We start from the raw sequence: 26222 nt of genomic DNA, 5'->3' as shown, positions 1-26222 counted from the left end.
ACATGGCGCAGATGTTGGCACCGCTGAAATGCGGCTTTCACTTCCAAAGACGAAAATTAGCGCTTCTCCTTCGACAGACGAGCTCATATCACATTTGGAATAAAGGTCGCAGTGAAAACGGGACGGACCTTAAACGCCAAAGTACATATCTGGTGAGTGAGGGGGTAAGCTGGTCGGAGAGGACACAGTGTTTTTGGTGTGACAGTCACCGCGCAAGGACAGAGATGGAAAGTAGCTCTAACTAACTTTCAGGGAAGTTAATGTATGAATTGGTCGGTGTTGTTCGTTTGCTTACCCGTGCCGACAATGTCACGTCAGTATTGTGTTACTCAACTAGCTAGGCGTCTAACTGAGTGTTGGGTAGCAGCTAGCTAGCTGGCTAACTTACTATGAACTAGTTGCGGTGGCGTGAGTGAACATTATTGTGAATGGCTAAAACATGCTTTAAACGTGCCGGTATGCTAAGTGAGCCGTTTATAGCACGACTCACTCTGTCTTTCAACACCGACAGTCACTATCTACGATGCTAACGCAGTTATGCTAGCATGTCAGTGGTTTCAGTCACGTGCCGACTGGCAAGGCTCAGTCCACGTTAGATAAGACTGTTTGTCCCACCCAGAGGACCCGACGTTACTGATGTAACTGTCATCACATGTTAACAGGCTGTTATTGATTATCTGACAGCTCTACTTTTCAACAGCCCCTCAGCTGACACTTTACTATATTACTAAAATTGACACATTCTCATGCAACAGCCCTGTCATAAATGCCACCATCATAAAAGTTTTAATAGGTGTTTTCTAATATGTTGTCCTCTCCATTTATATCAGTAAGGTCACTGCATTAATTATAGCCTGGTCTATCTAGTGAACTGTTATCTGACTGTATTTTATCAACACTGTAAAACTATCTAAACTTTCTGATATTGTACTTAAGCCAGTGATCAAATGTAACTAGGAATATTTTCCCAAGTACTGTACTTGTATAGAATTGAGCTCCTTGTACCTTATTTGAGTGTTGCCATTTCTTACTACTCTATGCTTCTACTCCACTACATTTTGGAGACAAATGTTGTATTTTTTACTCACTACATTCATTTCTTTACTTAAATTACCAGTTACCTTGCAGATTACATGCCACTAAAGATAAAAAATTATGGGCATTTTTGATAAGAGTTGAACAATTATCAGCCTTTGCAGATTAGCACATCACAATTAATAGCCCATGAACACTAAAATAATGTGAATCTGCAAAGTAAATTGTAGGTAAATGTATCAAATGCACGTAGTGGAAAGGAAGGGTAAAGTAGCAACAAATGGAACCTCTGCATTGTACCAAAACTGTACTTATATTGTATCTCTACATTGTACTTTATTGTAATATCACTTGTTCTTAGAAATGTTGACAGTTTCATTTTTTACTGCAAATTAATATCAAACCCAAATTATTGCATGACAGTCCCTATGATTTCTAATAATCGGTATCGGCCCTGAAAAATCCATAATTTTGAACCCCTAATATTTGAATTATTTTATGAATTGGCAATCTGATATAACAAAATAGGATCAGATTACTGGCCAGGCCTAGTATAAAAAATACATGTATGAAAATATATGTAGAATTTACTATCACCTCACCACCTTTGATATTTGTGTACATTTAATATCCAAAACTTAAGACCTTTACTCAAGTACTATTTACAATTTATATGGTTGATTTTCATTCTACTTAAGTAATATTTTTGACATGATGTCTTTAAATTTACTTAAGTTTGATTTTTGTGCACTTTGTATATCACTGAGCTCAAGTAATGTGTGGAGCAGTTTGCATCACATTGATATAGATATACAAGTAAATATGTAAAATGACTGTCTCACAACAAATTACACTTTCTCGAATGTGTTTATACAGTAGTTGTTTACACAGTGTGGTAGGTCATGAAGGAGTTAAAGCAATCCAATATTGTACCACTCATATCACCAGTAAAGGTTTGTATTTTGATAAGTGTCTTAGTATAAATGTAGAGGCAACACGGGGCAACTTGGAGCTCAGTATGCCTATGTTAAACCACCAACAGTATATCTTGCATTATCAAGCACTCAGCCTCAGGAGGTGTATTATTAGTTTTTAACTGCTTAAACTGAATCACAAAGAGTGATGTAAATCAAACTATTTCTGAACATTTTGTGTCAAGCTCAGAGAGATTATAAACTGGTATTTCCATTAATATGATGTTGGTTTCACTGATGTTCAAGATTCATTGTAGAAATAAAGAACAGCTATCCAAACATTTTATGGACGCTTCTCAAACCAGTCAAACTTATCATCATGAAACCTCTGTTCTAGCCATATATTTGTTCAGTATGTCCCCGAACCTTCAACCTTTAAACTTTGACTTTGAACTGAGCATTTTTGTGAAAACACTGACGCATTGGTTATTTGTTTGCATTGGACTAATATATGATAACAGTTTATTTCATCTTTTTTTATGGTGGTTCATGTGTTCTGTTGTTCATTATTGTGGTTAAATATTTCTGAATATTCAAACATCATCGTGAATCAGCAGAAATTTGAAATGTCTGTTCAACAAGACATGTCATGTGTTTCAGCTGGGCTCACCTCCGCACCTACGAACAGCGTCATGGAATACAAGCAGAAGCGAAAACAGTCGACGGATTTTAGAGGCAGCGAAAGTAAGTATGTTTTTAGAGTTTTTTGATTCAGCATCTATTAACAGAATTAAACACAGAATACCAATGTATGTTGTTTCCACAGCATTTACAGATCGCAGACAAAAGAACATGTTGGCATGGAAATGCAGGAGGAAAGCTAAATGCCGATCCAAAAAATGTGGTAAGTATTGTACCTTCTTTTAGTTTTAGGTCTTCAAAACTTTTGAAACTTTGTGCTGCCGCACTGAAGAACAAATTCTGCATGTGCATTTTTAAAACAGGGTGTCAATTGAAATGATGCAGGTTGACCCCTGCTATCCTGCAACTAATGATTATCTACTGTATTGCTTCATGTACTTTTTCATTGACTGATCCCTTGGCCTATGATTTACAAAAATACTGATGAATATCTTTCCCAAGGGGGTTGGTCTTCATGCTGGCAGAGTTATGTACAATAAGGCTGATGTAATGATATATCTATTGACTTTTTTTGATATGTGACATAGGTTTTACACACCATCTCATCATTTATCCTTTTATACTCGTTACATTTTTATTCAAAAGTATTCCGTATCCACATGATTGTCTCATTAGTGTTACTGATCCAAAATTGGGTAATGGGCCAGAAACTTCACATTTGGGCCGAATAGTGAATCGAAATAATATTGAAAAAATGCATTATCCAAATTGCAGGGGCAGCAATGTTTTGATCAAGGTAAAATGTGTCCGAACATACCAAAATAAATGAAGCATTGTGGTGCTACAGAGATGTCCCAGCCTATAAATCTTTTTTAGATAAGAGTGAAGTGAATTGAAAGTTCTATAATCGTGACTCATTTCTCAACAGAATTAAAATTTTTGGAATGTTTATACATGCATATTTATACAACATTTAACAGTATATATGTTGAGCATATAAAGTGAGCAGTCCAATTTATAGGTGTAAGAAAAGACTGTAAAGATGTTAGACTAACAGACTTCTCTCAACATATGTTACAGGGAACTCAGTCGTCATTCAACTATTAATGTTAATCCACTCTTTGCTGTGTCACATATTGGCTGATTGCATTTGATTAAAGGCAGGTGTTGGGCTCCATTTCGGTGTAATTTCCTTGGAGGTGCTGCCATATAGTGCTGCTCTATGACGCTGCCACCATATTGAGTGGATTAGAGGAATTACTGCATATTCTTTGGCCTGCAGAGTCCCTGTGGCAGGTGTGTGGTGGAGCGTGGGTAAACAGCCTTGTTGGCACCAATGTGCTCTCAAACTCAGCTGGGATGACAGCCCAGGTGTCTCCTGGGACTTGTAGTGTCAGACTGGATCCCCTGGTCCACCTGGAGAGTCTGCTGTCATTGCTTCCCCCAGATCCTCCCGAGGGACTTCCACTGACATTTGATGTCCTGTGTGTGTGCCAAGAGAGCCATCTTTAGGTTATTGTGATTGTCACTCTGAAATCCAAATGCAAGTTAGTTGCCAATGTTGGCAAACATGGGACCTGTTAGAAAGTTGATATTAGAAGTATAATAAGTACTGTTTTGCCCATTTGACCTGTTTCTTACAGGACAGACTGGTTTAATTAACTTTGACCTAAGAAGATGCTTTGCTTGTGTTTTTTTTTTTTTCTCAATAGTTGAATGAAGTGAATTCAGCCCAGATACTGTCTGCAATGCTGTCTTATGTGTGGCCAAAGAATAGACCAGACCTGCGGGCCCGTGTTGCTATCTCTCTGGGCCTGCTCGCTGGAGCCAAGGTAAGTTTTCACAGACAATGTCATGAGTATTCAAGTGGGGTTATTTCTGGGTACTCGTATGTTCTTTTTTTATCATGAAATTCAAATTTGATCTTTTTAGTTGCTGCTAAGCAGGATTATTTATCCATACCTCACAAGTGAGGCTTTCAAAGTCAGGAGGCAGCTTTGTGCTAACTGAAATAGCATTTACTCCAGTGTTCACTCAACATCCATTCCACAGTCCTTCTCGTGTGCTGCTAATTTTAATTTGCCCCAGTTTTGCAAGAATATGTATGAGATAGTAAGAGGTGTGACTCTTCCCTGGCCTCACAATTTGATCACGATTCAGCTGTTAATTTCCCCTTTTATTCAGAAAGTCCTTCTTATAATCAGATTACTACAGTCTACAAAATAAAAGCTGTATCTTTTCAACACATGAACATTACAAAAACAAGACATTTATACATTTACAGTACCTTACATATTTATTATTAAACAATATTGTTTTCACATAGCAGCTTTGAGATGAGGCATTTTTTAACTCTTCCGCACACAGAATTTGAGCGCCCCCTCAGATCTTGGCTGATCAGGTGGGCTTGCTGTAACAGTTATTATATACAACTGCCGACATTAGCTTCAGGTGAATATGGCTGACATGATTAGTAGTTGTGAGACAGAAGTCAGGCTCAGCGTGGGTCTCATCCAGTTCGGGCTTCCCAGCAAGGTCATAAAGTCTGACATCTACGGATCTAAAGATCTGTGCCTCCCTCCTCCACTCAACATCGTGCGTAACTTTATTGTCCAGCTGAGGATAGACAATCAATAGTCGACACAGGCTGCTCTTGATTATGCTTTGTCTCTGCGTCGATGCAGAATCTTCCCTGTTGGCATCCTGATACATCTTATAATCGAGAGATGTTCTCACCTCTAGAGGTATTGCATCATAGAGAATCGAAAATGAGAAACTGTGTTTTTTTTACTTCTGGTAAAACAGACATAGTGATCATGATGATAAATAACCTTTACCCACAATCCAAATAATTACAAATCATTCATGTGGCTGCTGTGATCATCTCATTCTGCTGGGCCTCACTCTGAAAAACCCTGTCTTTCACAATGAAATCCAGTAAAAGAGAAAAGTGACAATTAAAGGCTGCTACTGATGTCAGTCAAAGATTATTAAATGACAGAGGTCAGTTTTTTAAGTTGACACTGTCTCTGAAATGACAAGAATCTAGAAAGAATACCACTGTTGAACCAAATAGTTTGTGTAGGTAAACAGTTTCCTAAATGCTAGTCTGTTTAAAAGAAGTCTGCAGCAAAATGATGCGCTACTAGTTTTGATGGACATCCTGTCTGGTTTTATTATTTGTCAGCAACATGTCAATGTTGTTTGGAAGACAGGATTGATATAAAAGCCTGCTCATGACATATGTTTGTGCACAATTAAGGTACTCTGAAGTTCAACAGCTGAGTGGTGGCTGCTCTCATTGCATTTCGTTCATGAAGCATGGTTTGGAGGTTTTTGGAAATTGACGCCTGAGTGGAAAAAATTAAACCGCAAGTTCCTTGTCTATTTTGATTTGCATTAGGAATATTGGATAGTGCATTTTTGAGGTTGATACACAAGGAACATCAGGCACCATACTAACATAATGATATTTATTTGAGAAATAATCATCAGTCATGACTAAGTGAGTAAAGACAAGTATAAGAATAGGTAGATCATTCTGGTACATCCACAAAATGACATCACTTTACTGTAATGCAGCCTTTATAACCAGAAAAACACACTTATGCCATATCATGTTATAATGTTCTCCAAAATATAAGACAAGATATGGTCTCATGGAGACTAGATTGATGAATATGTAATATATAAAATCAATAATTACCTAGCCATATTTCTTAGCAAGAACATTTAATCATTCACCTTCTGTAATTGCCATATAATACATTTTGTCATATGCCAAGTTATTCAGGCAGGTTTGGATTTGTGATCATTGCTCATAAAAGGCCTGTTTCTTCAGAAGTGATAGAGAAGAGTACCCAATGTTTCCAATAAAAGAGAACCTGCTAAGTTTGAATATTTCATTAGTTTGCTGTCACTGTTGGCACGTGAATGGTTTTCTGAAGCTGTCCTGTTGACTCTTTGAGGATCAACAATCCCCTCTCATCATGGATTTACAAACTGCTATCGTCAGCTTGTTGATCTAAAGAAGGTTTATAATTAATAATAAAGGGAAATGATTCACAGATGTTGATGTTTATGTGTAAGAATCTGTCACAGTACAGTGTAGTAGAATTTTACTGAAGGCGAATGACCAAACATCAAACCACTGGTCTAATTTGTTAAAATGTTTGTAATCAGAAATTCCTCCTTGGTAAATCAAATAACCTCTTTGCTCTGACAGCAAACGCTCTCATTGTAGTTTATTCCACCATGTAAAGAACCTGTAATTCTGAAAACAGTTTGCATCTAAAACAGACACCAATTTTTAAATAATTAATTGCAAGTCTCAATCAGTGAATGATGTATTTCCTCTTCCTTTGTTGATGGTCTCTAATTTACACCCTGGAAAACAATCACAAACTCACAGCTACTAAATAAGCACGTACTGTTGCTGCTCAGCATGGCTGTGTGTGCGTGTGCACTGAGGATGGAGGGAACACACACACGCCATCCAATCTTCTCCTATTTTCTAGCTTGGCTGGAGTTAGCCTCGATTTCTCCAGTTTGTCTGTTTGAACTGAAACCACCAGCAGTGTGGAGGCAATTTTTAAATCAACTGAATAATTATGTGGTTACAGCGAATCACACCTCTGCACTCTGCAGTATCAGTGACATTTTCATTTCAAATAACTGATTATATAGAAGCTCTTGTTTTCCTTCGCCCTTGAATGAAGCCCTCGCTGTCTCTGAGCGTGTGTGTGTGTCATACTCTAAGCTTAAGCTAATTCTTAATAGCCTGAAGCCTCTTCTGCACTACTTGACACAATGTATCTATTATGAGATGACATATTGCCTGGTACAGATTGACATGGTGTTGATTTAATCTCTATTTGGCTGTCAGTAGATTGAAAGAACATCCAACCTTGTCATGTATTGAGGTAAAATTGAGGACATGTTTTGGCCTTGTGATAATAGCTCAGGCTACTTTTGTGTCATGTTCTGTTGTCTTGGTAGCAAAGATATTGTTTTTCCTTGAGGGACCCAGAGGACGTCTATTATCTGGGTATAATACCCAAGCGTGTAAAGCGAGAACCCTGGAGATTTTGCTTTTGCCGTATAAATGGTGCATTATTAGGCATCCTTTGACATGATCAAAGGTCACTGTGGGTTTATTTTTTTTCTTTGCTCTGTTTTTATATAATTGTTGTTGCCATTATTTCATCATAATTATGTAATGCAGAATTTGACAGGAGTAAAGGAACAATAAGAAAAGTAAAAAAATAAATAAAATCCCTCCTGTGTGTAAGGGTTGAGAGGTTCAAATGAAATGGGTTTCAAATAAAAATGTTCTGCGGTACGCTGCTGTGTTCTCTGGCTGTCCTAATGCGCAGCGGACCGCCTAGCCTGAGTCACACAGCTGTCCCTGTGCTTTTAATTAGCCCTAATAACCATTTCAATTCCATTAGCAGGAAGCACCAGCCACCTCACCAGCATCAGAACAGCCAGTTGGGAAGAATACACACACGCGCACGCACATACACAGACATGCACCTGCATATGTACAGAATTCATACATACATTTATACACACGTATCCTTGAACCTACATGGGTAATGTTGGATTTACTGCATAACAATAATGGGTATCCTTCTTTCCAAGCATGTGGGGTGCTCATACATACAAACATGCAGAGGCACTCCAGAGGACTAGAAAAATGGCACTTTACTATATTGAACATATGCTCGTCTAATAGGCTATTTGAAACTGTTTCCTCTCTTTTTTTTTTTCTCCTCTCCCCTGAATGTTTCCTCCCTCCCTCTCTGCCTCCCCAGCTCACCAATGTGACGGTGCCCTTCATGTTTAAGTATGCAGTGGACGAGCTTAACCAGATGTCGGGACACATGCTGAACCTGAATGACGCGCCAAGCACTGTGGCTACCATGGCAACGGCGGTGCTGATTGGCTGTGAGTCCCAGACTTGTGTTGCACTGGCAGGTGCCCATGCTCATCAGAGGGGGCTGTGGGACTGCCTATTATCTACAGGCTGACCTTTCCCAACACATTCATATCAATGCCGCTCCGCAACCTCTGCCTCTCCCTGACATTATTTACATTATGTGCTCCGCTCTGTGCCCAAGTTCACTTCTATCAATCTGCGGCGACTTTTCATATGATACCTGTGTGCTCCCAAGGTAAACAGAGTTGGATACATTTCTAAAGCAGCAGGGAAGAAATTGCTAATGTGCTTTTCAAAGTAGTCGGATATTTTTTTGTGTTATGCAAAGGCCAGGGATGTTTCTTGCACCTCATCCCTTGAGAGTGGCTCCGTTTTTTTTTTCCCTCCTTTTTGTCCAAATAGGCCCTGTGAAAACAAGAGGGGTCAAGGTGATGAGTAGTGTGAATGTGAAGTTCCTTCCTGATTAGAGTTTTTTTTCCACAGAGCTTCTGATGAAAAGCAAGTAGAAAAATAAATATTGTGAACCTGACACCCACTGCAAGTCACCCTGGCCTTGAGTGAGATCATCTTGGATGCAATGTACACTTCGCCCTGTAGCCACTTATTTTAATGAGCCCACTTAGATCTTGCACAGTAATACTGCCTGTTGAATAATTGGAGCACAAGAACACTGCTCCAGACAGGACGAATTAAAATGATGAGGAAGAATGAAGGGGATGCTCTTAAAGAAAGAAATCATATTTTTTGTTCCCTCTCTGTGATACACAGGGCCCTGGTCCTTGGAGCCCGCAGTGATGAGTGTAATTTGGCTGAAAGGGTTGCACAGTGCTCATCCTACCTTGTCAGATGTGGACACATTGTTCATTAGATGAGCATTCCTATTTAACGCCACATTACAGCCCCCTGAAGACCGACAGACAGAGCGATTATTACCCCGACTTTGGTCTCAGCAGACAAGTCATGTATTCACACAACTCAGTGAAATCGCCACAGGAAGGCCATGTGTCATTCAAACACAGACTAATATTAATTTGTGACAGTCATGCTAGCCATCTGCTGCGATAACAGTTTTTGAGAAGTGTGAGGGATCAAATCATTGACTGTCTTGAACTTAGATTGCTGAATACATTGAATTAACACTATTATTAATCATCAGATCAGGCAGCTTTCTTTCAATAAAAAAAATCAAAATATACTGCATTAAAAATACCTTAAAGAAATGCCCTGGTTCTTGAGTCATCATGCAGATCAGCCAGAGGAATTTTAGACAGTGCTGAACTTAAGCCTGTCCATCAAGTCCAATCTTTCCATGACACACTTATTAAAACCACTTCCCCCTCTTCTAATATTTTGTTCACACATGTAGCACCGTCCCTGCCACACACACACACACACACACACACACACACACACCAAACACACTTGTGTACACTCAGATACCCTCCCTTCCCTCAGTCTGCAGTGTGCTGGCCTGTCATAGTAGTGAGGCTTCAGACAGCATCCTGCTTTGTAATTACAGAGGCTTGTGGAGGCTGCTGCTGTAGCACTGCAGTGCAGACCAGACATGATTTGAAAAACCTGCTCCACCACTTTAGAGCAGGTGACAAGCCCTCCACCCTGTCTAGTCTCAACTGTCTCAGCACTGTATTACATCTTACAAGATAGGAAAGGTAGGGGTCAGATTCTTGTTTTGCTGCCTCATATCACTTCAGAGCTACATAGCAGTCCTGCCATTAAGGATGAGGATATATTCACACTCAGTAGTGCCCATCCCCACTGCCTGAACCTCCCTGCTTCTCACAGCAGGTGTGCTTAACTCTCCATTTCGTCCGCTTATCCCAGATGGCGCATCACGGGCTTGTGCAGCCTTCTTTAACGAGCTGAGGAACACTGTGTTCGGCAAGGTGGCCCAGAGCTCCATCCGACGCATCGCCAAGAACGTCTTCCTGCACTTGCACAATCTGGATCTGGGTTTTCATCTCAGTCGGCAGACAGGAGCACTATCCAAGGCCATCGACCGTGGCACACGGGGCATCTCGTTTGTCCTCAGTGCGCTCGTCTTCAATCTAGGACCTACAGTCTTTGAGATGGTCCTCGTCAGTTCCATTTTGGTGAGTCTCATGGTGAAACCCACGCACACAGACCGCTGACATATATTAAGATGGATGACGCGTCTGCATTTCTTGTACAAAATTGAATCCCATAAAATTCCAAATACGAGCGCTTTGGAGACATCAGTTTGAGTCTGCGCAGTAGTCCCCGCCTAACACCCGCGCACTCAATTGCGTATAGGGCTCACCTTTCACTCATAATTTCACACCACCTTTTTATAGCCAATAACTGCTTCAAACCAAATTTATCAAAGAAATTTACACTTGAACATATATCAGCCTGATATTAACTACTTATCATGATGGAAAACATCTTTGATTTAGTTTATTTTGGCCCATGTCCCATCTGCTAACATGGAGGGGGTGGGATTTATGACATATACTGCATCCAGCAACCAGGGGGCAATCAAGATGTTTTAGCGTCACTCATTGACAAACAATGACACAGACACTCATGATGGTAATCATAGGCCTCTTTATTACTGTTGGATACTACCAGAAACACTGCTCAGTTTTCTGCCTTTTATCTCTTATTGCTGTCACTGTTTCAGCCCTTAATGTTTGCTCAGGACCTTCCATCACCTTGACACTCTTCACAGCAGATTGTCCGGAAATTAATTTCGGGGATATTGTCTCATTTACATTCTAAATGGAATATGAATCCCCATGAACTTTTGGTGGCAACACAGAGCCCATTAGTGTCAGTGATGAATCCCAAATCTTTGTAGCAGCTTAATGTCCTCCTGCAGAGTATGCCCTGAACAGATGCCCCCCTCCTTGGCCACCACTGAAAGAGCGGCTTGTCTATAGCTTCGCACTATTATCCCACTCTGGACCATAATGTCAGCTTGCCTGTAATGAGGACAGACTCCATTGCACAAATAGCTAAAGCATTAGCACGATTAGTTCTTGTAGTTTCCCTTCCATTTGTAACACTCAATTTCATAGTGGAATGGTCAAAAACAGTACATTCTCAAAGTGCCTTGTGACACCATCATTGGGGTCTGGTGGTCAGATGTGGTCACTTGACTTTTCTTCACAAAGCTGTTGAGTCACAGCATGTTGAATTCTTTGTTTTGACTGCGCTTTTTTCTTCTGCAGTATTATAAATGTGGTGGACAATTCGCAGCAGTGGCCATGGGTACCTTATCAGCATACACCATCTTCACTATTCTCTTCACACAGTGGAGGTAACAACAAGGATGTTCTTGCTAGTCCTTTCACTGTCTGTAGCAAAAATGGTTGTTTTATTTCATATATGCTTGTTTTCACTTGAAGACTGTTTAGTAAATATGCAGTGGCTGTCTCATTTATTGGTTCACTCATATGTGGAAATACAGTGTGTACTGAAGAAAGTGCTTACGTGATTTTAAATGTGTCTCTGCACACAGGACTCGCTTTCGGATAGAAATGAACAAAGCAGACAATGAAGCTGGCAATGCGGCTATTGACTCCCTCCTCAACTATGAGACTGTTAAGGTAAGATACAACCCCCCACCCACAACCTCACTCCTCATCTCCACCCACCCCCCCCTTCGTCAATCCCTCCCTTTCATTGCCTCCCTCTAGTCTTTTTCTTCTCTTTACAGGGATGTTGATGTGAACAAATATTTACTCGGCTGTGGTGATGATGATTTACTGGCATGATTGCCACTGTCAGAATTTGCCTTTTTATCAAAGAACAGCTTCCTCCCTGCTTCTGTTTGTCCTCCACGTGCTACTCTCTTCTCTCTGCCTTTATGTTTCTGCCTTGTACCACTCTTACAGAGAACTCCCTGTCATAGCAAGTGCAAGTTAAACTTTAAAGTCAAATTTATCTTTCTGAGAGGAGCAGACTATGGCTGAAAGGACTGAAGTCACTGCCAGTCTTCACTGTAGGTTTACTTAAAGGTCATCGTATTCCCCGTAGTTATTGTAAAGCGGTGTCACACAAACATACTGTAAGCCCACAGATCCAGGCAGGGAGTAGTAGTGTTAGTAATGGAACCTTTCTGTTTTGCAGTGATTTAGATTTTCAAATGTCGAAGGTATCAAGGTAAATTATTTGTCATTATATAACACAGGGCTTCATCAAATGAAAGTGTTTCCTTCATGGTACACAGACATAGAAGATTCATACATTTTATATTTTATATACAAACAAGTAAACACAAATAATAATAATAATAATAAGTAGTGCAGTTTTGGAATTTGCAGCAGGGGAACTATATGCAATATGGGAACAGTATGAACAGATGGTGATGGATGTGTGGTGTTATATGATTTTTGTCAGGGATCAATCGATTTCTAGCCTGACTGATTTTGGGGTTTCAATTTTTTTCCAGTAATTTAACAGTGTACGACTTTAGCTCCTATGCTTGATGATGATGATAATAATAATAATGATAATAGTGATAATAATAATAATAATAATGATAATAATGATAATAATGATGATGATGTAAAGTAACTGGTGTAACCAATGTATCAAATAAATGTGATGCAGTAAAAAGTAAAACTTAGTGAAGTAAAATTGTAAAGTAACAGATAATCGAAATACTATGGTAAACTGCATGTACCTCAAATTATGTTTAAGGAGAGTAATTTAGTAGATTTTGCTTAGTTACTACATCAGTGACCCAAAATGAGTCTCAGTTACGGACGCCTGACTGATGTGGTGCGGATGAAAACATTTCTTAATACTTTTCTCAGTGGCATGGATGTCCTGAATCTTCATCTTTTGCTGCTGTAAGCCGCCTTCTAGGTAACGTCTTTGTACACAGAGCACATATAGACATAATCACCATCCAGTTTCGGGTGCCTTGTTGGCTGCTCCAGATATATTTTGGTAGCCATGTTATTTTCTTTGCTGTATTATTTTGCGTCCTGTTTTCCTTAACGTTTTGTTCTGTGTTATTTTGTGTCATCTGTGCCAATGCGGCCGGATTTAGCATCACTCTGAGCTGTGAGTGTGCATATGTAATTAGATCTCCGCCCACTCAGAAATCCGTTCCACTTTCACAAAGGGCTGGATGAGAACCTGAACATGGTGCCTTGCACTGCCTCTGTTTGTCCTCCATGTGCTACTTTCTTTTCTCTCTCTCTGTCTCTCTGTCTCTCTCTCTCTCTCGCTCTTTTTCTCTCACTGATTTCCTGCATTTCCCTATATGCAAATCAGTGGCAAGTTGGTAGCAGCACAGCACCACTGCCGTTAGCTAGAGAAGCAAATCGCCCACTTAACCAGAGCAGAGGAACAATAGTGCAAGCTAAACAAACAGCAATATTAGGTAATTGGCAGCGGAGTTGAGGAGGGTCGTTGTTGTGATCGTGCCATAGTTTTATTTGCTGAATTTAAGAGATGTGGCTGATTCATGAGGCTATTTTTTTCCTCTTAAGTGATAGCTGTATGTCTTCATCAAAATTAGAGCTGCTTGTGTGGTGTAACACTTAAGAGCTATCTGTGCTCTGTTGGTAGGTGTCTGTGTAAGCTGTTGCAGATGTAAATACAGAGGATGAAGACTGTGCCAATGATGAATACTGAATTCTCCGCAGCAGTCCTTGTTTAACTTTCCAGTGACGATTTCGCTTTCCTTGCAATTATAAGTGCCAAATATATATTTTTTTAAATGTTCTTTTGCCTGATCACTATCCTCTTCTAATGCACTGGTTTTTGTACTATACCCTCCATCGCCCTTTAAGATCAGTAGGGAGGAGTTGAAGATACAGAGACATGAAAAAGTGCTTTAGAGGCCAACTGAGACCCAGACTATGCCCAGAGCGGTCACTGAGAACAAATGCAGCCTTGAGGCAGGCTGCGCTAAAGTGTCTATCTGCCTGATACTGCTCTCCATGCTTCCTTAGCCTTTAACCTTAACCATATTTTGTGTCCATCCCTCTCCCTCTCTCTCTCCTCTTGCGCTTTCTCTCCTTTTGTGAATCCCTTTGCTGTCTCTGTGCCCTGTGCTCCCTCCTCTCCTTCTCCTCTTCATGTTTCCCATCTCGTCTGCAGTACTTTAACAATGAGAAGTATGAAGCTGATAAGTATGACGGATATCTGAAGATCTATGAATCGGCCTCTTTAAAAACCACGTCCACACTCGCCATGCTCAACTTTGGCCAGAGTGCCATCTTCAGCGCCGGCCTGACTGGCATCATGTTGTTGGCAAGCAAGGGCATCGTTGCAGGTGAGTGAGGGGGTGAATGGTTTCGGGTGGTGGTGTGTGTTTCTTTCCAAAGTTTGGAAAATTGTCCTCTTAAGATCTATACACCTTGAGAAAAATTGGTGCAAAGTGCCTACAGCCTGTCCTGAAATTGCCTCTTCATGCTCGTGATCTCTGTCCACAGCACGGTGTGGAAGAAAATCTTGCATTTGGAAATAAGAAAGCATAAAAAACCCACCTCAAAACAAAATCAAATGGACAGATGAAAATGAGAAGAAAACTCCGACTGAACTGGATAATAGAAACTAAATGAGAACAAAGCACAGCAAGCATGAAAAAGTGGCATGAATAGAAAATAAAATAGCCTTGATGCAGAAAATGAAATCACAGTGGGTGGAGATAGATTCAGACTGTAACATGCTTTGTCTGCCTTCACAACTTGAAAGAAGAAATGTTTTGTTTTTTTTCCCCCCAGATTTTGTATCCAAAGATACACATATGATACAATAGCGCTGGATTACATGCTTCTCTCTAAGTTGTTGTGTTGCTGTCACGTAGGTACGATGACCGTGGGAGACCTGGTGATGGTAAATGGTCTGCTTTTCCAGCTCTCCCTCCCCCTCAACTTCCTGGGTACCGTGTACAGAGAGACCAGACAGGCTTTAATAGACATGAACACTCTCTTCACCCTGCTCAACATTGACACCAAGATCAAGGTAACTTGTCGCCCTGACATGCACTTCTTCTCAGCTTTGTAGCAGTGGATTGCAAAATTGTTTTGTGTTCTCTTTTTTGACTTTTTCTCTTCTGACAACAAGTGAGAAAAGAGAAATGGAGAGTGAGTACAGAGTTAAACATAAAATCTTAGCTTAGATTTTTGAAGAGGGGTTATATGAGGTATTTTTCTATCATCAATGTATTCCATGCAGTAGATGGCAATTGGCTTGCCCCTAGGTTGTAGAAGCAGTGAGGAGTAGCGGCACAGAAGCTAAGTGATGAACTGCTGTAGATGGGGGCAGCAGCAAAATGCATTTAAGCCACCTCAAAAAAAAAAAAAAAAATCAAGTTTAAGTGATCACTTTTAAAATGTTTTTTAAACTGCTTTACATTGCCATCAGTTTGGCCTTTCTGATGGGAAACTCAAGCTGATATACTCTGTTCTCTTCAAATCCACCAGGAAAAAAAAGAAAGTAACCTCACAATACATAGTAGTGTAATTGCACAAGTAGTTAAGGAATATATCACAGGGCTGAGTTATGCTTATGCGCATGACATAGTTAACCTTTCCGCATGTGCTGTAAAAAATGATTGTAGTCAAACATAATAATTATGTGCTTGATATGACTCAGGTGCTTCCCAAGTCATTACCACATGTGGAAAATGACATTACTTTCTGCAACTGTGTGATCTGTATCAGGGTGTAATGAGAAATTGCAGTAAAACTGTTATTGGCTCATTTTTGGTGATTCACTTATTAACAAGTTGGGATCAGTAAATATTTGAATAATGCACTCTTCATTTTGACTGATTACATAGTTTGCTGTTCTTCCTTTTCCTTTCTTTTTCATCATTATTTAATCAATTTGTTTTATGTATAAAAAGTTTGGAAAATCGTAAAAAAAAATACAAATGACATATTATCATATTATTATTTGGCCAACAGTCACTTACTTTTATCCTTACATTTGACGGGCTGAAACCAACAAATGTGTGGAGTTTTTGCTTGATGAACAGCAAATGATGAATTCAAATCAAATCATATCTCAATCAGTTATTTAAATTCTAGTGTGAACAAATGGCTAGTGCAGTTTATTATGACTTTCAGTGATATTACATCACTGCTCTATTGTCTAATTGTGAATTCACCTTAGAAGCACACTAATACTAACTTGTATTCAAAACTAAATCGTGTCCATTAACTGGATCATTAAAATGGTCAAAGCAGTTTAGATTTTACACGTGCATGTCCTTTCTTTTGTCACTTGTTTTTATGAGCCATTCAGTCATTTCAATACATTTATCTTTTCCTTTTTCACAATGTTTCAGCCTACCTTGCGTCAGAAGGGCACATTTAAGTGCAAATGTGCGCCTGCTGCCTAACAATATGAATGCCATTCCCATCTCCAGCCTGTAATTACAGTAGGAGAAATGAATCTGTCCAGTTATTTTTCACTCATCAGTAATACTCCTCTCCATTGTGATTCCCTGTGGAATGGCACTGCCCAGCAGGCCATTACTGTCTGAATGCTTTTTTTTGTGTGCAACACATTGGCCTATTATGTAGATGTAAAATAATTTAAAACTCCCCCTCACTTGAAACTGCTCCACAAAATAAAAAGATAAAAGATTTTGGCTTTTTTCCATGTGGGGGGTGTGTGAAATTATCATCTATTTATACTAATGGACTGTGAGTTATTTGTATTAATTGGCTGAGGTGGATTGAGGGTGATTATGTTGCTATTAGGTAGTATAGAAACAGAGCAGATCAGGCTTTTAGAGTGAGGACAGCGCTTTATTCATTGCTGACCTTGGCTGTATCTCAGCGCCGAGGCTCGGCTCAGTATGTACTGAAAGTTTTCACGCCTATTGATCCTTCAGTCACCATGAAGGGCAGCGTGTGAAGATTCAGACGGTCTTTTGAAACGACCTCTCAAATTTGCTGTGAATGTCTGTGCTTTATGCTGGTCGTGTTGCCTCTGTGCTCCAGCATTATCCCTCTTTACAAGGTGTTGGAGTAATGTTGCATCATGTCAGGCCTTGTCTGCCAGTGGCTGTTCTGTATCCGTCTCCTCTATCTGCCTGTTTCTCAACCCTCTGATGGTTCTCTCCAGGAGAGGGATCTTGCCCCACCATTAACCATCGCACCACAGGAGGCCACTATCCGCTTTGAGGACGTTTATTTTGAGTACCTGGAGGGCCAGAAAGTCTTAAACGGTGTGTCCTTCGAAGTGCCTGCAGGGAAGAAGGTGGCTATAGTTGGTGGCAGCGGGTCAGGGTAGGTCACCTTTCATTCAAGCATCCATTCCGTCACTTTAGCCAGGTATACGTCATGTCATTTGTATGTGCATTGAAGTCTTATCATCAGATATTATCAGTAGACTGTGGGGGGTACAGCTTACAGACAGAATGATGCTGACGATTGGTTCCACGTCTGGTTGCAGGAAGAGCACCATTGTGCGGCTGTTGTTCCGCTTCTTTGAGCCCCAGCAGGGGAACATCTACATAGCGGGGCAGAATATCCGAGACGTCAGCCTTGACAGCCTGAGGAAGGCATTGGGGGTTGTACCTCAGGTCTGAAGCACACCGACACAGTAAACTAAACAAAGAAAACTGTTTTATAAAGCAAGATATAGACTGTTTTTTTTTTTAACTATTTTTATCCTCCTCACCATGGGTAAAATGCACATGGTGTAGGTATGACTCTCCAGTAGTAAATGTGAAATACTGTGAGTTATTTGTGATAATTATACACAACAAGGGGGCAGCATAGAACAATGTAACATTAGCTGTTAACAACAGCATTAGAAATAAGCAGGATTCAGTGAGGTTTTCACTGCAGTGAGCTCAGAGGCTGATCTGAACAGATGGTACATGAACAGTATTTTTGTCATTTGCGTTCTTTCTCCCTCCTACCCTTGTCTTTGTATCTGCAGTCCTCTGTTTCTGTCTCTGCTGCAATAAAAAATATTCTCTGAAGCCTCATTTTTTTCCTCTAACTGTGCTGTTGTTGTTGTCGTCAGGATGCCGTTCTGTTCCACAACACCATCTTCTACAACCTGCAGTACGGCAACATCAACGCCACACAGGAGGAGGTGTACGAAGTGGCGCGTCTAGCAGGCATCCATGATGCTATCCTCAGGATGCCCAATGGCTATGACACCCAGGTTGGGGAGCGGGGCCTCAAGCTGTCAGGTTTGCTGCACTATTACTGCTGTTTAAGTATGGTCTCTGCTGCAGAGGGAAGTAACAGAGCTGTGTGTTTTGTGTATTTCCCTGGGTGTTATACTAAAAGATCTTAAAGATTTAAAACCCAGAAACTCTTTCAGTGACTGGCTGCTAATAATTTAATCCCAGTGTGTCCAAACACAGCTGAGACATACTGTTTATTGTTCTAGTATAAGCACAACCAGCGATTATTTTAATGATCAATTCATCTGTTGATTCTGTTTTTCAAATGAATCGTTTATTTTATAAAACAAAAGAGAAAATGATGTCATAAACTGCTAACTCACAAGGTGACCTTCAAATAGCTTAATTCGTCCAGCCAATAATCCAAAACCAAAACATTTTTCATTTGCAATATAATGCAAAAAGATGAAAGGAAACAAATCCTCATGTTGGAGAATCTGTGACCAGAGAATATTCTGTCGTTTGTTTGATAAATAACTTTAGCAAGTGAATTTTATAGTTGTTGTAACTCCTAACCAAATTACACATGTGATTACCAGCCACGTTTTTTATGAAAGCCAAAATAGTCCTATCCAAAATTGTCTCATCAGTGATCTTTAGGTATTGGTCTGAAATAGTTTGATATTTGTTTGTCAGTTTCGTCGATCCCAACATTTGATAAACATCTGGTAGCGTAACATTTGGTACACTTTGCAAACATGGTTATTTCTATAGTTACTTGTGGAAATGAAGTAAAAGTGCTTAAACCTTTTAATTGTTCCCCATCTGCTGCCAAGAATATATATAAGGATGGTAGGTGGCCATGTTAGATGCTGTGAGAGAAGAATGGGAGACTGCAAAGTGATGAACAGTTTGCACAGCTCCAGACTATATTAAAATGTCTGCATAACTTCGGCAGTTGGGAATTACTTTGAAAAGTCTTTGATTATGAGCTTGTCTTGTTAAGGAAGGTAATCATAAAACTTAGGTTAATTATTATATTTGACCTTATTTTATGAGATTCATTACGAGACTTAATCTGTGTTATTTTGTTGTCGTCTCCTTTGTAGTGTGTGAACTTGTTTAATGGCATGTTGCCTTATTTGATCTGCAGTGATAACACACGGCTGTGTAGTATTTGGCTCCTAGCATCACTCTGCAACTCATTTAGCCCACGTAAACACATAGTGTATGAGCACTTTTCACTCAACATTCAAGATGCAATTACTGGCAGCAGAGATTTTTCTATGTGGAGTGACTGAGTAAGTGAGAGAACGGACAAAATAAAGACATGACGAACTTCTCATTAATTTAACTGCTGCTGTATGTGACAGCTGCCAGTGAGTTTTTTTTTTCTTTTTCAGGGGGGTGGGGGGGATAGTTTCAGCTCCTAACTTCCTTCATTGCTGTTCCCGCTGCCAGCAATATTTATATGTGCAGAACGCTGCTTGCTTTCAAGAGGCCACACACAGCTCATATGTAATAAAGGCCGAGTCAGACACAGTGGGAAAAATCTTTGCGTCCTGCTGCTTTTTCTTCTCAATTAAATGAAAGTCTGTTTTACCAGTCTGAAGCCAGTGGCATTGGTACTGTCTGAGTGCTGGTCCTCCGTTTGTGGTAATTATCTGATGAGAAGGGCCAGAGAGAGACCTGCTGCACCCTCACATATTTCAAACATTTCGTTGTGTGCCTGGTTTGCTTTTATTTATGACATTTGGTTTGTTTGGTTTTTTTGTTTCAGGAGGGGAGAAGCAACGCGTTGCCATTGCCCGCGCTGTGCTAAAGAATCCGCCCATCCTGCTTTATGACGAGGCAACATCGTCTCTCGACTCCATTACAGAGGAGGTGGGCCTGACAGTGCATGAAAACACACCTACTGACAGACACAAGCATGTATACAAAACGTACCCACAAATGTGCAACGTCCAGGTTGTCACCTCACCGCGACTGCATACACATTTAGCAGAGCAAACTCCCACTCTGTCACCTGCTGGAGGTACACAATAATTCAGCTCACTCCTGCGTAACATACCTGCTGTGACATCCCCCCTCCGCCTCCCAACACACACAGACACACACACACACACACACACACACACACACACACACACACACACACACACACACACACACACACACACACACCACCCCCATGTTCTCCCTTGCCACCTGCCACTGTTTTCTCCCACTTAATCTCCAGCTCAACTTAAACCCCACAGTCTTTGTAAATGTTATATTTAATGAGAAAGTTCAGCACACACTCTCTGAACTTTAGGAGAAAGAATGGGGCACTAGATGTGGCTGTTAATTGAGATTCTCTGTTGCTTCTCATCACAACTGTGTTTTTAAAATTATCATATGTAAACATTGGAAAGAAAAGCATATGAAGTTGGATGTTGCTGAGCAACATTCTGTTGACTTAGCTTCGCTTTCAAATCAAAGATTGGGAGTAAATTTCATATATATCCTGTCATTCACGCACTTGGGGTCTTATTGTTTTCGCAGACCATCGTTATTGCAAACCTGCAAAACTATTTTCTTTTGGATTAGGGGGATACTCTTGTATAGCTTAACAGTGTGATCAGATTATTTGTCTTTGTGTGCTTCCAGAACATCCTGAGCTCGATGAAAGAGATGGTGAGGGACAGGACATCAGTGTTCATCGCCCACAGGCTGTCCACAATCGTAGATGCAGACGAGATTATCGTGCTCAATGAGGTAAAAACTTGTCCACTTATATTTTTACTTGATCTCATACCTTCCCTGATTAACATTTGTAGTTGCAATGTCACTCTCATGAAAAGCGAATAATATGAAGGTTCAGAGTATTCTGAGTATAAACATGTGCAATGTTAATTGCCAGTCCAATTAGACGATTTTTGCATTGAAGGGAAAGACGATGACCTGCACTCTGCGTGACCTGTGATGCACTGTTGTCTGCCAGCGACGAGAATTTAGCAAGTAGCCTGTGCTTTTGCCACTCATTTATTTTGAGTTACCTTTCTACATCGTACGTGATGAAAACATGCTTTGTTTAGCTTTTCTCATTAACTTCAACAACAACCGGACACTGTTGGTAGAATTGAATGTATTATTTTCTCCATAAGGGCTCATTAAAGCAGTCAGACTCGACTGGCTGTTTTGGTCAGATGGCGTGTCTTGTTTGTCTCGGTGACTAATAATGTATGGGCCGGCTTCCCAGACACTGATGAGGCCTCATCCAGGACTAGACGCGTCTTTCCATGGAGATCGCCATTCAAATGGTTTATCTGTACAGTTTTAGGTCAAGCTAAAGGTGCCGTGGAGACACAGAAAATATTTTTAAACAGACAGTGAATGTTTGTGGTGCATTTTAATTGTTTTGTGCATCAGGGAGGTGGTGAAGTGCAGAGAAAAATGCTGCAGTATGTAATGGGTTGGGCTTAAGACACTAAAGCACAAAAAGACACAGAATGAAGTTGGTTAATATGAAACGTCTCACAGATGAAGTGACATTTTCCACCGGTGCTTGAGTCAGAAAGGATGAAATGAGAAGAGCTTTCTTTGAACCGCGGCTAGAGAGAGCATGTGTCGTTCCATGTTCCCAGAGTCAGATGGCAGGGATCAGAGGGTCGTGGTGAGGAGGCATGTTTGCGTGTGATGTCGCCATGGCGTTTGCTGGTGTCACCAGCAGAGGACTGCCTGGGGTGCTCATTAAAATAACGAGCGGAAGCAGTCACATGCTCATCTTGGGTGCACTAAAAGACGATGCCAACACCTCTGCATGCTCATGGGAGGTGGGGGAAGGGGGCCTTCATTTGTGTTCGACTGTGTGGGTGGGATGTGTGTTTGTTGCATGCGGATGTGCGCGTGTGTCTGCGAGGCCGTGTTTTTGCGAGAGAAATTGCAACAGTTGTTGGGGAGGCGGCAGGGATTCTGGGGGGGGAGCCGACTCTCCGCTGAGAGTGTGGTCAGTGTTGTGTGGTCATGAGGAGATGCTAACTATAGGACTCTGCGTTTGTGGCCTCTTCATTTTAACTTCATGACTGTTGTAGCCATTTTTTTGTTTGCTGAAGTTTTGATTTCATGTTTCGTTTTTTCGCTTTTTTATTTTTTTCTCTCTGCCAGGGTAAAGTGGCAGAGCGAGGCAGCCACCACGCCCTCCTCAGCAACCCAGGCAGCCTTTACGCAGACCTGTGGAACACTCAGAACAGCAAAATCCTCAACAATGGCAAGCGGTTGTCCAAGCCGCCGGGTGAGCGCCTGTCCCAGAAGGAGGAGGAGAGGAAAAAACTGCAGGAGGAGATCCTCAATAGTGTAAAGGGCTGTGGGAACTGCTCCTGTTGAAGGAAGCTGCCATCTCCACGGCTCTTCATCCCTCACAGATGGCCTACGCTGGAATCCGCTGGAGTCTGTGCAGTATGGGGGGAGAGAGTGGGGAAAGGGGTACATCCCCATTACCCACGCCCACTTCTGCCAAGCCCCCCACCCATGTGACTATCTTCTCCTCCCACTCATGTGAATAAAGGCCACTGCTCGCCAAAGTGAAGGAGGAGGAGCAGAACAGGGAGCAAGTGTGTTCAGCACTGGCTGGTGTCCAGAGATGGAGCTTCTATGCCAGTTGCCTCAGCTGAAGCCAAGCATAAGAGACCTTGTATATCACATACGTGTGTGTAAGACATCTGTTAGTCAACATGGTTGTCCCCCCCCCCCTCTCCTCCTCATTTTTGACATCAGGTTTATTGACATCTTCCATCGCACTGGAAACAGATGAGAGTACACGTAATGACTTACACATGCCTTGATGTTGAAACAATTTGTACTGATTTCATTTTTTGAATTATTTTCAGAACAAACTGAACCTATAATTTGCTTGTTTTATATTAAGGATGTGCACATATTACAATTTATTCTTCTATTAGGTGATCACAGTTAGATTATTGTTTTGCAGTTCATCATTTGAAGGACATGATTTCATAAAGCTCATGGGATTCAGTCACAACACACTGTTTTCAATGCATGTTCTAAAAATATCGAATTTGGCAGATAATCAAGTCTTCTAGACGAATCACAACATAATGATGGATGTTTGGACTCGTGAAGGCACAGAACAGCTCCCTGGTGAATTAGCAGTATGTCACAGTCACATTCATGTAAATATAGCGCTCTGAGAGTGACAAGAAGCGACTAATAAATCATGAATGGTTTTCACCACAACTGGAGCCACATCACGAGGCAACAGCTTTAAAGGCCTCCTGTGGGAACGTTTCCCTGTCATATCATTTAGCCTTGGTTGTTGGGCCTCCTCTAATGAAAAGTTTTAACAGTGCTAAGACAGCTTTTTGGATTGTATGGTAAGAGTACAGAGACTTCCTCCTGAAGGTTACTTGTTAATATTTAAAAAGTAATAGTACATGCATGTCCTCATTTTCCGAGGGCTGTTTGGGCTGTGATATGCACATTTGTGAGGAAGCTTGTTATAGTGTTACGATATTAAAAAAAATGGTAAGTGGGGTGTCTTTTACTATACACAAGATATAAAGCCTGTTTCTTTTCATTCTAGACTATGTTGACTGTGTAAGTACACTGCAGACAGATTAATAAATATTTGGCTTTTGTCTAAATAATATTGCCATCATGTTGTTTTGATTGGGTTTGAGTAATATCATAATATATACCATATTTATTATGAGGTGTCACAAAATAAGAACAACACAAAGGAAAACATTTCTACTATGTAAATATGGCATTTCTGTAAGTCTTTTCTCTTGCTAAAGGAATAGTTTGTCATTTTAATACATAGGTGATTCATTCTCTTGCTGACGATCAGTTGAGAAGATTGATACCACTTGTGTGAGCTATCTTTCCATTCAATACAAGGCTTTAGTCAGCTACTGCTCAGCTTTACATTACCTTCTCAATTTTTTATTTTTTTTCACAGGCCCTGAGGGATAACATTGCATCGTATTTAAAGGAATAGTTCAACATTTTGTGAACTACACCTCTGAAATTTCTGGCCAATGAGAAGGTTGATCTAAGCAAGTTTTAAAGGTTGCGGTAGGCCTATTTTGGGGTAGAGCAACTCCAATTATCTGATAAATTGCCTCCAGTGATGTCACCAATGTTGTCGCCAGGTTTTGAAAAGGAAGGAGAATGCATTGAATAGGGAATACTTCTGGTTCTGCTCAGTTGATTTGGATTATTTGTTTTTAAATTCCCATAATGAGTCTGACAGTGACAGACTGGACTGCTTTTCAAAACCTGATGCCTACATTACCCATGATGCAATTTAGCCATTAAGTGAATAGACAGGAGGCAATTTATCAGATTACATCCAGCTTTCTCTGGAGCCACAATACTTTTCCAATACTTTTTCCATATGTGAAGTAATTCTCTCCAAGACATGCTTGCTATATGAGTTACACTTCAATGCAAAAAGTAAAAAATGGTCTTTTCTTGAAATGCTGACAGTACATAGAAGTTCATGCAAACTTTAGCAAGTGGTCAAAGTTGAAATGGACACAAAATCGCGAGAAGTACTGCATTTTCTAACAAAACAACAAGCTTGTCAAAAAAGAGAACGTAGATATAGACAACGGATACAATTACAGACAGGACAGTTACAGTTACATTTTATCATAAAAATCTAATATCTCCTTTTAATCCAATCGATTCACCAGAAACAGATGGTCTCTTGTCATTTAATCTTTTATCTGTATATAATGACACAGCTATATAACAATAAATTTACCATAATAACTTCACAGGTCAGTATATTGAACAGTTAGTAATGATGTTGGCATATAACTGGCATCAAAGTGTGTATGCTACTGATCTGGCTCGTGCTGAATCCAAACACCTTCATCTCTCTATAAAAGCAAGGAATCCCTGTCTGTCTGTGTGTGTATGTGTTCCTCAAATATCTCTGTGGATCAGCATCAGACTGACCTGAAGGTGTAAACATGGCTGCTGCGTGGTTCAAGGGTGCGCAATGTTGCATTTGTTTGGACTGCAATGATACCGTTAATAATTTCTTTCATGAATGCTTTACTAATTCCGCTAGCATTGCTAACCAGAGCCAATCACTGCAGAGCTCAAACCCACGACAACAAGCGGATTCACACCTGCAGCGGGGCGAGCTGGACCGGGATTTTGCCGGCGGTCCGGTCCCGTTCTGTTCTGTGCATCTAAACTGACTGTTGTGGATTAATGAGACTAAATGAGTCCGGACCGAGTCTGTTCCAGTCTGAGGAGATCCGGAGACGCGCGGACAACAAAGTGGAATCGGAATCTGTGGATGTTCGTGTGTAGCTAGCTGCTAGCTGCTAGCCCAACCCCACGGCCCACCTCCCCATACGAAGGACGCACCGGCAGGTCCCGAACCGGACTTAGGGTAAATAATGTCTGCCACGCTTTTTCGCGAACATTGCCGTCACGTTTGCTTTGTGTCTGGTGCAGGAAGAAACGGTAAAAACGGCTTTTGTCACGGAAGTGTCTGCAAGCAGCAAGTTTGGTTGTTGTTAAACAGGAACTTGTGGGAGGGACGGAGGCGGATGAATGACAGGCAACGACG

At 40.7% G+C, this 26222-nt stretch overlaps 1 protein-coding gene across 1 annotated transcript; it reads left to right on the top strand.

Moving 5' to 3' along the window:
* The first annotated feature begins 2 nt into the window (after nt 1-2).
* On the top strand, nt 3-24276 carry abcb7 (ATP-binding cassette, sub-family B (MDR/TAP), member 7). The gene is made up of 16 exons (XM_037076816.1): nt 3-152; nt 2610-2693; nt 2776-2853; nt 4304-4423; nt 8408-8540; nt 10375-10643; nt 11745-11833; nt 12035-12122; nt 14632-14806; nt 15341-15498; nt 17614-17777; nt 17944-18073; nt 18523-18694; nt 20412-20515; nt 21281-21388; nt 22778-24276. The coding sequence occupies exons 1-16, from the start codon at nt 3-5 to the stop codon at nt 22994-22996; spliced, it is 2241 nt and encodes a 746-aa protein (XP_036932711.1). The 3' UTR covers nt 22997-24276.
* The last annotated feature ends 1946 nt before the right edge of the window (nt 24277-26222 follow it).

The sequence above is a fragment of the Acanthopagrus latus genome, chromosome 18, assembly GCF_904848185.1.
Source record: "Acanthopagrus latus isolate v.2019 chromosome 18, fAcaLat1.1, whole genome shotgun sequence".
Lineage (NCBI taxonomy): Eukaryota > Metazoa > Chordata > Actinopteri > Spariformes > Sparidae > Acanthopagrus > Acanthopagrus latus.
The sequence above is the reverse complement of the archived record's forward strand: the minus strand, read 5'-3'. Positions and strand labels throughout refer to the sequence as shown.